The sequence below is a fragment of the Alligator sinensis genome, unplaced genomic scaffold (assembly GCF_000455745.1).
Source record: "Alligator sinensis unplaced genomic scaffold, ASM45574v1 scaffold1102_1, whole genome shotgun sequence".
Classification (NCBI taxonomy): Eukaryota; Metazoa; Chordata; order Crocodylia; family Alligatoridae; genus Alligator; species Alligator sinensis.
Genome location: NW_005842342.1, coordinates 5,739 through 20,487, shown reverse-complemented (window position 1 = coordinate 20,487; position 14,749 = coordinate 5,739). Strand labels below are relative to the sequence as shown.

Below are 14,749 nucleotides of genomic sequence, written 5' to 3'. Positions count from 1 at the left end.
TCACCCGGATTGGGCTAGGGGTTCGCGTGGAAGGACCTCTTGTCCGCCTCTCTTCTTTTCTATCTGTAACCGCAACCCAAGCAAGTTTTCCTGCCTGCACCGCAACCATCTTCGGTGTAAGTAAAATAATCTTTAATCAACCGCTAAGCGTCTGTGCCTAATTCTAGCCCACCGGCCTGCATTCCCCGACCCGGCGTGTCTGGGCTGCTGGTCACAGCCCGCTGCGCACAGGCCCCTGAGGGCCTCGGACCGCTCCCAGCCCGCACAGTTAGGAGTGCACCGATAAAGATTTTCTTGGCATATACTGATAGCTGATGCTGATCCGATAACTGATATTTACTGATAGTGCAAGGCATTTTAAACTACTGATAAAAACTTTAATTTTGTTTGTTTTGCATTTCTAACCCTTCCCACACACATGCCTTCTGCCTGCTCCAGCCCTCAATGAGGAAGGCGGTGACTGCCTTATTCCCTCCCACAGCCCCACTCCCCATGCAGCCCAGACTGCCATCCCAAGTGGGCAGGGTGGACTTTTGCATGCACAGTGGCACCAGATGCATTTGAAGCCCCAGAGCATGCAGCTGCATCAGTGTCGGCAGACCCTGCCCAGCTGAACTCCTGCTGCTGCCAGGGAGAAATCACTTTTACAAAGGTACCCGGTGCCCAGTGGAGTGGAATGTTCCTCACACAGTGCCTTACCCTGTCCATGTGCAGCCTAACATCTTCACAGAAGCCCTGGTGCTCAGGCCCATGCTGCATGCATGGCATTGCCATGGCAGTGGCGGCAGCAGCAGGAGCTGCTAACGGTCCCTTTGTTGCTGAGCGTGGCACCCTGTGACCTCTCCCCAGTGCCCCCTCCCTCTCCTGCTCCTTGCCAGGACCTGTAGTCTGCCTTGGGCTCAGGCTGGTGGCAGGGTGCGGGGCTCAGACTACACTTGCCAATGTGCTCTGGGCATACAGCCATAATTATCAGCTATAGCGACCAAAAAAGCCAATAGCCGATAACGTCATTTCTCCTTTTATTGGTGCCAATTCGATTGCCAGCCGATATATTGGTGCACCCCTACTAGACATTCTTATTTAAAAGAGAGCTAGAGTATTTTTTGGAAATTGATTAAATATGAGGGTGAAGTTACTAAACCTATTGGGAATGGTAATGCAATCAGATTTACGTAGCTTTGTTGACAGAGGTTTGTAAATTAGACCTTGATGAAGGTTCTCCCGTATTCTGTTTTCTGCAAAAGAAAGATTGCACTCATCATTGATTTTTGTTTTGTGTTGCTGTCTGCTGTGGGAAGAAAGCTGGAAGAGTTAATATATGTGAAATTGTACTATATAAAAGTGATGTTGGCCATCTTTCTTTCCTGATATCTGTGTTCTGGGAGTTGGAGTGGTTTGGGGTTTTCTCCTTTCTTAAGTATTCTGCTTTAGACATTTCTATAAGGTTCTGGGCAGTTCCAGTTGTTTGCCCTTCAGGTTGAGGATAAAAGTTAATATTCAATAATAAGGAATATGAACTTAACAGAAATACATCAAAAGATGTGTGTATGTTTATGTCTATGTGTGTACACTAGTGATGTGAAAAGTTAAACGTTTAAACATTTAAATGATAAACATATTTATAGCAGTAATGCATTACTGCTTAACGTTTAGCATGGGAAAGGGAAGTGGCGCAGTGCCTCAGGAATAGGAAGGCATCATGCAGGCAGGAGAAAGCAAGGGAGGAGCAAGGAGGAGAGGAGGAATGATGGGAGATTACTACCCATAGTTTATGAGGTTAGAGGAAAACCACAGGAAGCCTAATGACTCATCATTTAAGCAATTAGCGGTTTGTTCATAAGTGCCAGGAAGCCCGGGGAGCTGGGGTGGAGATAACAGGCTACTTGGGCTAGGTACAGACATTACACACAAACTGGTTTAAGTGATCAGAAACTGTTTAAACATGTAACAGAAGAGACATTCAGTGGCCATAAACCAGTTTGAAAATGGCTGAAATGGGTTTGAAATAAACCTGGTTTAATGTAGTATCAGACTTAACTGATTTGGGTTAAACCAGTTTATGCAATGTCTGTCCAAGACCCCTTCCTGGTTTAAATTAAACCAGAGTCCCCACAGCATCCCAGATTCTTTGCAGCCCTGGGTGGGGCTCTCTGTTCCATAGGAGGGCTGGCCCCAGCCCTCTGCTCCCTAGTCGGAGCTCTGGCAGAGTCTGTAGGCACAGCATTGTCCACTTGACTTCTCCCTGCCCCTCCCCCACTTACCCTCTCCCACAGCATGGACTGTAGCCAGCATGTGGTATTCTAGCTAATGCTGAGAGGTTTCTGTGTAAGGCAAACAGGACAGTGTCCACTTGGGGCTTTTTGCAGCTAATCAACAGGTCAGCAGGTAATGTCCCTCCATTCCTTCCTTGGAAAAAGTTGTTTAAGAAGAGTTTGAACTAATGATAGAGGCTTTTGTTTTCTTGATGTGGTTCTAAATGCTGTATTATCAACTCCCTGCCGGCTTCCTCACCAGTCAGGAGCAGCAGGGGGTGGTGGACCACCCCCTCCCTAATCAGAGCATCCTGCAGGGGCCTGGCCATGCTTCCCCTCAGCTCAGGACTGTAGAAGGAAAGAGAGGGCTGATCTAGCATCTCCCCCTCCCCTAGCTTTTAGCCTGAGCCACTACATGAATGTGCCTGCATTTCTTTAGTTCAGAAGGAATGTCTGTATGGTTGCAAATCAGTTAACCCATACCAGGTTAGACTAATCTGCAAGGATTGAATCAGTTCAGGCTCAGGCTTTTTGAATGTCTGTCCATAGCCTTAAAGTTTTAAACCTGTCCCCAGCCTGCATTGCCTGCTCCCTCCCTCCCAGTGTGCCGGAGGCTGCAACAGGCTAGAAAAGCCTCTCACCTGCTGCTGCTGCCCATGGCTTCACATGGGCTGTGTTGTCTGGTGGAGTAACCTCCCCCATCAAGGGCCCCAGGGAGTAGCTCCTAGCAGCATATGTGTCTGAGTGGGTCTATGCACAACCCCTGGCTCCCTGTGCTGCTCTGGGCAGGCAGTTGTGGCCCTCTCCTGTGGCATGCCAGGTCAAGGCAAGAACTGGCCTGGGGCTCTGCACCCCTCAGCTGGGAATAGGTATTTGTTATTGGTTAAATGTTTGACTGATATAATTAGAGGAAGTTAAACGTATATTTTTTAAAACAATATTTACATCCCTAGTCTACACATATATATATATATGCACAATCAGATGCCTGGAAAGCGTAATTTGTGAGGAAAAGCTGAAAGAACTAGGATTATTTCGTCTGGAAAAGAGAAGACTTGCGGGAGGAGGGGGGGAGGAGGACACGGAATTTGATAAATTCAGGTATCTGAAAGGCGATGATAGAGAGGATGGAGGTCTTTTTTCTATGGTTGTAGGGGACAGAACTAGAAGCACTGGCCTCAAGCTGCAGCAGAGGAAATTTAGATTGGAGACCAGAAGGAACTTTCTGACTATACGGCTGGTCAAACATTGTGGAACAGGCTACTTTGAAGCTGTGGAATCTCCATCCCTGGAAACTTTCAAGAGCAAATTAGATAGATTTGTGGCTGGGATGGCTTAGTCAGGGATGATCCAACCTTGAGCTGGGGCTTGAGTTTAAGTCCCTTCTAGCCCAACTTTCCTTAATCTTGTGATCAGTCAGTAAAAGAAGTAAAACCAACCATCCAGTTAAAAGGTTTGTGACTAGTACAAAATGCATAACTCTTTGCAAGGCTACTTAGCCTAAAGGCTTACGTGCTCCCTGCATACCCCCCAAATCCTGCAGTTCTGGGACAGAAACAAGCATCTACTCCTTTAAAAAGTTGCCAAGGCTCCAGCCACCCTGCAACATGTTCAATTAATGACATGATAAAAGGAGGGATAAGCCACAAAATTATTCCACAAAATATGCATAGTAACTTTGTAGCTTATGCCATTAATCGAACATGTAACCAGGGGCCTCTGTGGCTGGGAGCCCCATCACCTGATTGGGGGCCCCCAGCTAGGGGTCCAGTGCACCCCCGAACCTGAGAGCCTGCATCTGATGTGAATTTCTAGCCATGGAGGTGCTTCAGGTGTCCGTGTAGCTGGGAGTTCTGTCAGCTGATGTCTGGAGCTCCCCCATGGCTGGGAGCCTGCATTAGCAGCAGGATCCCAGTTGTGGGAGTGCATACTGCACTTCTGCATCCGCAATAAGGCATGATGAGATTCATAGATTCATAGATGTTAGGGTTGGAAGGGACCTCAATAGATCATCGAGTCCGACTCCGTGCATAGGGTTCTTCTTAATGTCCAGTCTAAATCTGCTCTCTGCTAGCTTGTGGCCATTATTTCTTGTAACCCCCAGGGGCGCCTTGGTGAATAAAACCTCCCCAATTCCCTTCTGTGCCCCCGTGATGAACTTATAGGCAGCCACAAGGTCGCCTCTCAACCTTCTCTTGCGGAGGCTGAAAAGGTCCAGGTTCTCTAGTCTCTCCTCGTAGGGCTTGGTCTGCAATCCCTTAACCATACGAGTGGCCCTTCTCTGGACCCTCTCCAGGTTATCCGCATCCCTCTTGAAGTGCGGTGCCCAGAATTGCACGCAGTACTCCAACTGCGGTCTGACCAGTGCCCGATAGAGGGGAAGTATCACCTCTTTGGATCTATTCGTCATGCATCTGCTGATGCGTGATAAAGTGCCATTAGCTTTTCTGATGGCTTCGTCACACTGCCGACTCATGTTCATCTTGGAGTCCGCTAGGACTCCAAGATCCCTTTCCACTTCCGTGCCACCCAGCATCATCTGATGCATCATCCCACAATCACACTTCCTGCCATGCACATGTGGCAAGGCAGGGAACACAATTGTGGGGATCATGCATCGGATCCCATTGCACATTTACCTTCATGTCAGGAAGGGCCCTGAGGCTAAGTATAGAGAGTCAAAAAGCCTGAGCCTGAATCAATTCAATCTTCGCAGGTTAGTGTAAACTGTGTAGATTGAACTGATAAGCAAGTGAACAGGCATTCACTTTTGATTCTGAAAATGCAGCCACATGCCTGGAGTGGCCCAGTCTAGAAGCTGGGGGTGGTAGAGCATGCCTCCCTGCTCGGCTGGAGTAAGCAGCTTGGGCCAAGGCTAGCTTGCCCACCTTGCAAGAGGTGGAGGGTTTGCAGGGGATGTGCAAAGCATCCTGGGATGCTGGGGGAATTGAATTAACTTGAATCTGGAGGGGATGTGGGACAAGTTCAATAGACCAATGTCACCTAACTCAGTTAAGTCTGATACTACATCCATCCAGGTTTATCTTAAACCTGTTTTGGCCATTTTGAAAGTGGTTTATGTGCACTGAACTTCTGTTGTGTTACAGATTTGAATGGTTTGTGATCACTTTTAGTGGTTTATGTGTAATTTCTGTCCTCAGCCTAAGTGTCTATCATAAACCTGTCTGGTGGGTACCCTCCAGAGCTCCAAGTTTCTTCTTGCTGTCCTGCTGCTAATCTCAAGGAACACACCAAGGTTTTTCTGGAATAAACTCCTTACCCCTGCAAGCCTTAGCTCCACTGCCCTTTTACATTGTACCCTTTTTATAGAATGGGCTAGCCTGGAATATCGCTGACCCAGAGATTAGTCTTTCCACAGGCAATCAGTAAAGAAACAAAACAGCAAAAGGATGTGTTAGAAGAAAAGAATCATACAAGGAAAATTGGCAATAAGTTTGAAAACAGAATAAAAAGACAAGTAAAGTTTCTTATCCTCTCATGTAGCTATACCCTAGCCCTCCTGAGAGTCTTGTCAATATCTCCAGAACTCAGCAATCCTGATGATTCTTCCAGCTTCGGTTGCTGGGGCTTTGGGAAAAAAATCAAACATGCTGGCCACCTTACAGGTAGCTGTTAAAGTATCTCTAAGCCAGCCCCTGCCCCACATGCCCTGTTCCCCATTAGTGCTTTAAAAGGGCCTGATCCTATGAAAATTGAACCCTTCATTCATAGATTCATAGATGTTAGGGTCGGAAGGGACCTCAATAGATCATCGAGTCTGACCCCCTGCATAGGCAGGAAACAGTGCTAGGTTTAGATGACCCCAGCCAGATGTCCATCTAACCTCCTCTTGAAGACCCCCAGGGTAGGGGAGAGCACCACCTCCCTTGGGAGCCTACCCAAATTTTGGCCACTCTAACTGTGAAGAAGTTCCTCCTAATGTCCAGTCTAAATCTGCTCTCTGCTAGCTTATGGCCGTTATTTCTTGTGGCCCCCAGGGGCAGCTTGGTGAGTAGAGCCTTACCAATTCCCTTCTGCACCCCCATGATGAATTTATAGGCAGCCACAAGGTCTCCTCTCAACCTTCTCTTGCGGAGGCTGAAGAGGTCCAGGTGCCCTAGTCTCTCCTCATAGGGCTTGGCCTGCCTGCAAGCCCTTAACCATATGAGTGGCCCTTCTCTGGACCCTCCCCAGGTTATCCACATCCCTCTTGAGGTGTGGCGTCCAAAACTGCATGCAGTATTCCAACTGTGGTCTGACCAGCGCCCGATAGAGGGGAAGTATCACCTCCTTGGTGTTTGTCATGCATCTGCTGATGCATGATAAAGTGCAGTTAGCTTTTCTGATGACTTCATCACACTGATGACTCATGTTCATTTTGGACTCCACTAGGACTCTAAGATCGCTTTCCGCTCCGTGCTACCGAGCAGGTCATTCCTAGGCAGTAGGTGTGCTGGACATTTTTCCTCCCTAGGTGCAGCACTTTGCATTTCTCCTTGTTAAATTGCATTCTGTTGTTTTCTACCCATTTGTCCAACCTGTCCAGGTCTTCCTGTAGTTGTTCCCTGCCCTCTGGTGTGTCCACTTCTCCCCACAGTTTTGTATCATTTGCAAACTTGGACAGAGTACACTTCACTCCCTCGTCCAAGTCACTGATGAAGACATTGAAGAGTATCGGTCCAAGGACCGAGCCCTGCAGAGCCCCACTGCCCACGTCCTTCCAGGTTGATACCAACCTATCCACCACCACTCTCTGGGTACGACCCTCTAGCCAATTTGCCACCCACCAGACTGTGTAATCATCCAAGTCACAGCCTCTTAACTTGTTCACCAGTATGGGGTGGGATACCATATCGAAGGCCTTCCTGAAATCTAAGTAGATGTCAACCCCTACTCCTGCGTTCAGATGTTTTGTAACCTGGTCGTAAAAAGAGACTAGATTAGTCAGGCATGATCTACTTGCTAAGACCCTGTGAGGGGTTATATGAGGGTTTAGATGAAGGTGCTCTAAAGCAGAGCACTTTCTTTAACTTTTGTCTGTGGGTGGCAGGAGCAGGGCTGTGCTGATGCAACCCAGCCCTTCTCCTGGTGCTGTTTTTTTTGGGGGGGGGGATGGGATACAAGGAGCTCATTTTAGAGGTTGCTCAGCTTGTGCAAGAGGATGGGGTGGGTGGAATGGGGCCCCACCGAGGTGGGAGGGCCTCCAATACACTCATCCCCCTACTTCAGCACAGCTAGGGAAACCCCAGAATGGACCTCCCTCCCCTGCCTTCACCCTCTCCCTTAGACATAATAAGAGCTGGGAAGTAGGAGATGGGGGTAAGGGAAGAGGTTGCAGAGACATAGCCTCTCTCCCTGGATCAGCTCCAAACTGGAGCTCGACCACCCACCCTCCTGACCCAACAGTGAGCAAATATCCAGGTTTTTGCTTTACCTCCACTCCTCCCAGGCATGAGCAGCTTGCATGCTTGTGGCTGGGAGCAGCAGGCAAAGTGATTGGCTGTCGGGGGTCACATGCTCTGCAGGGCGGAGGCTCTGGATTGGGGTGAAGGGCAGTAGCAGGGCTGTGGGGCAGGGGCTGTGGATCGAGAGTGAGAGACACTGGCAGGGCTGTGGAGCAGGGGCTGTGGGTCAGGAGTGAGAGGCACTGGCTGGGCTGTGGGCCAGGGCCTGTAGGTTGCAAGTGGGGCACTGGCAGCTCTGGGGGGCTGGGGCTTAGGAGTGAGGGGCAGAGGCAGGGCACAGGCATATTACTTCCCCACCTCAATCACCTGCCCCTCCTGCTCCCCCCCACTCCCCACTGGTTTCCCTCCCCCCACAGGTGTCTTCTTTTTTGATCCTGGAAATATGGTAACCCTAATACTGCACTTTCTGTGAAGATGATAGTTTACAAAGTAATCATGGGCCTATAGAGTCACAGCAAACAACTGCAACAAACCACTGAGGTGTTCTGGTAGTTTACTGTTAGTTTTATTTTAAAACATGTTGCTTCTGTCCACTGAAGTTGGGGGAGTTTTCTAATGACCATTGCATCACATTCTTATATAGGAAGCAAGAGGTAGTACAAACTTCATTAAAATGAAAACAAAATTATGGGGCTGATTGGAGTCTACTAAGCATTGGGAAATGAATGACAAACTAGCAGGGGCTAAGAAAAAGGTGATGTGATATGGAATGAAGGAAGGACAGTTAATACAAAGTGGAGTCTTGTTGCATGTTGAAGCAAGATTTTGACAAACCTTGGCCAAAATTTTTGTAGAGAGAATAGTAATGAAAGGAGGTTGTGCTTTCTCCCTAACTAGCTTAAAGATGGAGCCGAAGACCAAAGGATTGAAACAACAGCAGCAGCAACATAAGAAGCTACTGGCTGCTATGCTTTCCCAGGACTCCTTTGATTCTGTCCAAAGTACAGCTCCTTCAGTGACAGAGGAAGATATTGACAATGAGGATGATGCAATGGAACTGCTGGGTAATTGAAAAAGTTAATTTTACTTTATTTATTTTTCATCTTTTTTCTTATAAAATGCATAACAAAATCAGTGGCAAGCCTAATTCTGCTTTCTGGTATATAGATGAAAACTTGCAGTAACTGTATAGAAGTTTAATAGAGTTACTACAGTTTTATTTACATCAATGACTTTAAAAACGCATAGAAGAACAGTACAAAGTCTACCTCTAATGGTACATTCTAATTCCATCACTCTCCTGTAAAGGACTTAACAGTGTAGTTCAACTAAAATAATTATTTTAATTTTATGTTTTCCAAACATAAATGTGCTTGAAGCTTCTAATCAGAAAAGGTATTAGAGCTGTCAACAGAGGACACAGTCTACTTCACAGGTTTTTTAACTCACTCTGATCCCCCTCAATGGGAATTTTGTTAGAGGTTAACTAGCTGCTAATCATTGGTAAACATACATTATGGTTTATTCTAATCTGATTTTAATTATAATTATTTAGTAGATTGCATTATGTGTTAAACCTTATTCTAGAAGGCCATCTCCTTAAAAAAAACCTTTTCCATCCTGGAATTCTGATTTACTATCACTTGAGTTAAAGAAAAGGAATAGTTAATTATATGATCTTGCTTTTCACATTTTTTTTCAAGGTCCCAGTTTAAAATGGTCAATGAAAACCACTGACTTGAGTGTTTTCCTAGGTTGTATATTGCAGACTTTTATGTGGGATCAAGATGCAAAGCTCTTACATTTTTGGGAGCAATATAAAAATGATTTTTAAAAGAAAAACTGAGCTACAGTCTAAAGCCCAATATGAAAATAGAAAGACATGTGACACATTATTCTATAGACTGCAACTCGTAATTGATGTGTTATTACACTGTATGTATTGCATTGTAATTTAATGTATAATTCCATGTACAGTAATTTCTAGTTTGATATCACTGTACTATTTTATCAGACAGACAGCAATAATAGCAAGGCTTCATCACCCTTGGACAAGAATGAGCTAGGCAGGAGCTGTTTCACCTATGTCATTCTGTTGCGGGTAGGGCTTTGCATGGAATGGGTTGGTGGCTCCAGAACCAATTTAGGGACTATAAAGAACCTTCTAAAGGCCGAGACAGTCTCCACATACAGCCCTGTTGCTTCTGCATTTTCTTCTTCCGCCTTGCTGGTCTTCCTTTCAAATATATCAGAATGGCTGAAAGGATGCTTGAGTACATTTCCCTACTGCTGTTCAGAGATCCTAAAGCTTCCCTAAAGTTGGGTTCCATGACATCTAAGGAGTATTCCAAATAAACTTGTATGCCTGATGCTTAACAGCTACATTTTGTATTGCCTTGGGGAAGACTCATTTTTAATTTGGGGGGATAAAGGATGGGAATGACATGAAGAGCATGCCCATCCTGGCTGTGCTTCTTCAATACTTTCCCTCTGGATAAGTAAATTCCTTAGCAGGTCTAGGAGTGGAAAGATGTGACATTCTTCCATTTTTTCAGCTTACATGTCAGCCCATTTATGCACAAAGAACCCCTTATTGATGAGGACTCAGTGTAGAGGCTTTTTTGATATTTTTCCTATGCAGGTATTTATTTTCTAGAGCTCTAGAAATGCTTTTAATTCAGGATTCTTCATCTCTTTTTGACTTTGGCATTTAATTAAAATATTTTATTGCTTACTATGCATGTTGTGTATTCAATATTCAGCTTGAAAGCACGAAGTAAAACATACAATGGGGAGACTTCCCTTGGGTTTTAAAAGTTCATATTAGGAAAATTATATATTTTGGTCATAGCCTGTTCCCTCAGACCTCATTTGCTATGCATGGGATCTGATCTTATTAGTTGCTCTGGGAACTGCAGGTGCTCATCTGGTAGAATCAAGTCAATGGATACTGGTGTTTCTATATTTTTTTAAGCAGACTTTTAATTTTCATGTTGCATTTTGCTTACTCTTCAAATTTTAGAACCAGTGTTAATTTCAACATGGCATTGCTACACAATTGCTTAAAAAGTAGATGCTGTGGCAAAATGTCACATTGAAAAATATTTTATTTATTTTCTTTTAAAGTTAACACACAGAACTTAAACTTCTGTCATCAAATACAGGTGTATTACATTGCTGCATTTTTCCAGATCAGTCATTATATGATGGCAGGAGTGAATTGTGATAGTATGCATAGGGTTACTCCATTACCTGTCTTCATACCTTTTACGCATCTTTTACAAGACCTTTCCAAGCAGGGCCTTTCTGTTATCAATGAGTCTCAGCACATTGATATATATAGCTACATGACTTATTCCATTTGCAATTTGCTGTTTGTTGCTTATTCAAGTTTTTCTGACAAAATTCAAAACCCTTATGTTTCAAAGTTTGAACCTTGGAAAACACCTCCATTATTAATAATAGATTATTTCAATCCATCCTCAGCTTATAATGACAGTTTTCAGTAGAAATGGTGCAAGCCTTTTTATTTGCTCAAATTGCTCATGAATCAATGTCAGAAGTTGGCTGGTAGATTTAGCTATTTAAAACATAAACAGTGCTGCAGATAGATTACTCTTTGAGTGCTTCTATCAATGTTATCAATGCAGTGCTATTTAGAATAAAACAATCCTACTGAAGAAGTGTATTAAAATATCAACATTCAGTATCATAGTCCAAGCTAGTTTTTGCTAATTTTTTAGTTCCTCAGCAATACTGTAACATTTTTCAGAGCAAGTTTTATATTTTGACCAAACCTTTTCTTTCCTCCATTTTTACCTGAGGCAAGTTGAAGGGTGCCATTGATGTTTCTGGTTCTGTGCCTTATAGTTGTGATGTGTGAGGATCTAAAACTAAACTATTTGAGGAATATTTAGGAATAAACAGTAGAGCTGTGTGAAGCTTCGGTCCCTGATTCGATTTGGTGGAGATTCAGCCCGATTTAGTGGCTGAATCTCCGAATCCAAATCAAATCAGAGGACCCTTTTATCTCTCTGAATCGAATCGGAACCCTCTGAATCGATTTGGAGAGATTCAGAAAGATTTGGCGATACAGACACAGCTTTAAATGTTTTTTCTACATACCTCTAGGTACCAGGCAGCTCGTGGATGCTGGGGTGCATGGAGTGTCCCACAGAAGTGTGGGGGGCTCCCCAGTGTGCTTGGCAGCAGACCCGGAAGTGGACCAGAAGCACTTCTGGTCCACTTCCAGGTCTGCCAGGGAGTATCCTGGGGGGCCCCCCATGCCCTCCCGGCTCAGCAACTGGTACCTCCTGGGTCTGGAGGGGGCATCCAGGGCCCCCCTCCCCCCCAGCACGCTCCTGGGAGGACTCCCCAGTGGACACGGATGTGGACTGGAAGTACTTCCAGACCACTTCCGGCTTCACCGCTGAGCATGTGGGGGGGCCCCCGCACATTCCTATGGGATGCTCCATCTGTCCCACCATCGCAGTGTTCTCGAGCTGCGCTGGTACCTAGAGGTATGTAGAAAAACATTTAAAGCTGTGTCTATGGCTGAATCGCTGATTCTCTGAATCAGCATTGAATCTTCAGATTTGGATTCAGCCGAATCGAATCAGGGGCAGTGATCTGAATCAGCGAATCGAATCACTGTCCCTGATTCAGAATCAAATAGGGCCCATTTTGCACACCCCTAATAAACAGTTGTCCATGAGTCCAGGGGATTGCAGATTTAATGGCTGAGTCCTAATGGCCTTTTCCAGTCCTGTGTTTTCAAATGTGGCTAATATGCAGGAAGTGAGAACTGTGAGCAGTGATTCTTTCTTGCCCATTACAAAGTTGATGATCAGAACAAAGGACCAGACTTGAATGAGAGTTCAGCTTATTGTTAGCATCTGCACTGGGACTGGGACAGCCTTGATCCTGATGCTGAAAATAGGCTGCTGGGGGAGCAGGTTGCAAAGGCTGCTAGGAGCCTGGCAATCCCTGTGCCTGGGGGTCCTTTCCTATAAAATGCTGGGCTGCAAACACAGTTTTTAAAGGTCTCAGTGCTCTTGGACCACAGGGGTGATCTCAGGATCCTGATGGCTGTCCCAGATAGCCCCAGGTTTCAAGATGACCCCTGATCCTGGGGTCCCCATGCCTTGGGGCATCTAGAAACCACATGTTTAGCTGGGCTGCTTGCACATTTTTTAAAGGTCCCAGTGTGGTGGGACCCTGTGTTGAGGGAGTTCCTTAAACTGGACCTGAGCCTGACAATCAACTGATTGTCAGCACTGGTCCCAACAGACCTGGTCCTGTGGCTGCTTCCATCCCAATCCCCATGATAAAGCTGGGACAGCTTTGAGCCATACTGGGACCTGTATCTGCCTGTACCCGAATCTCAATGCTCAGCTGAGCATTGGGATTGAACATGAGACAGACCCAGCATCCAGGACAAAGCCGCCCCCTTCCCAGTCTTCAGGATCAGGCTGGAGGCAGCTTCACAGTGGTGTAATGTGGATATGAGGAATTTTATGCCCCATCCCATGTCTGGCATGGCAGAATGTACATTTTCTGATGGGGCATAACATTTCTAAGATTCCAATCTTGCCATTATTTTAACATCTGCCAGGGGTCTAATTGTCATTTTACAGATGGGGATAATCATCAGTAGACAGGTTAATTGGTCTTGCTCAAACCTACCCAGGGAGCCAGTTGTTCACTTCCTACTCCTGTATGCAGTCAAGTAAACTGTACTGCTTTTCTATCCTGCCCCCCCAAGCATTAGTGCATGTCACTCAGGTGTATAACTGATACAGTTTATGCCCAGACCAATGTGTGCAAGATCTTCTGTGTGTTAACATCACTGAAATGTATGTGACACAATTATTTTTAAAAGCCAAAATTCAGCAGTGAGAAAAGGTGATGAGATGTGTCCTGGGCACACCAGTACCTCTGCCCATGGAATTGGCTTCTCCTAGAAGCAAAGCTCTTGCCAGCACCAACCCTATTCTGGTCCAACCTTACAGCTGGTTTTCTGGCCTGGTCTTGGTGCACTGCTTCAGGTGCAGTGTATAAAGGGAGTGAGGGAGGATGAAGGGCCAACCTGCTTCTATTCTGGTGGCCCTCCTCAGGTAGTGCTCGGGGCTTGTGTCTGCATACCCACCCATAGTTATGCTACTGATTGTGCGGGCCGCCTCCCAATCCCGTCCATGTCGCCATGTGCGAGCCGGGAGCGATATGCGGACCCGTCTTTGTGCACGCGGGCTGTGGCCAGCAGCCCGGGCACGCGGGGTCAGAAGGGACCACGCGGCGGCAAGGCACGCACAGGCTAGAATTAGTCACAGAGGCGTAGTGGTTGATTCAAAGATTATTTACTTACACCCAAGATGGTCACGGTGTAGGCTGGACAGTTTCCCAGGTTCAGCTCCGCTTAAATCCTCGTTGGAGGACTACGACAAATTCGGTTCTTGGGCCCCAGAGTTGTTAAGGCTCCGCGGGTTCGGCAATTTCTTTCCCACGGAGTTGTTGAAGCTCCGTGGGTTTGGTTCGGCTCTCAGGCCCCGGAGTTGTTAAGACTCCGTGGGTTCGGCAATTGAGTATATAGGATAGGGATACGTCTAGGATTGCGCTCGGCGATGGGGAGAGGCTAGAGGCTGTTTAGACCTCTGTTGCCTTCTTAAGAAATGCGTTGGGTTCGTAGGGATCCGCAGCGCTTAGAGATCTTCACGCTCTCCCTCTCGGACTCCAATTGCTTTATGGCAGGAACTTCTTTGCACCGTGTATTTCTGAGATGCAAAAGAAATGCACCATGCAAAGAAAGCTATAAATTGGTGGGAAAATTCTCCGTTGCACCGGAGTTCTCCTTTGTAGCAGAAAACTCCACCGTGCAAAGAAGCTGCAATTTGGCGGGAAAATAATTTAGCAGTGCCGAAGCACACACAAAACAAAAACTCACAACTTTGGGTTGTGACACTGAAGTCACTGGCAAATGCTAGGGATAGCATTTTTATGATACCACTGTCTCAGGACATGGGTTCTTTATTTTCATTAGAAGTTATAGCACCCTTGTTCTCATATTTCAGAACTCTTATAGAATCTGCTTTGGCA

General features: G+C 46.0%; 1 protein-coding gene across 1 annotated transcript in view; it reads left to right on the top strand.

The window, feature by feature from the left end:
* CUNH8orf34 (chromosome unknown C8orf34 homolog) overlaps positions 1-8,729 on the top strand; it is a 67,435-nt gene extending 58,706 nt beyond the window's left edge. The window contains exon 7 of the mRNA XM_006039483.3: positions 8,555-8,729. Coding sequence (XP_006039545.2) covers positions 8,555-8,729 — 175 coding nt within the window. The remainder of the gene's footprint in view (positions 1-8,554) is intronic.
* The last annotated feature ends 6,020 nt before the right edge of the window (positions 8,730-14,749 follow it).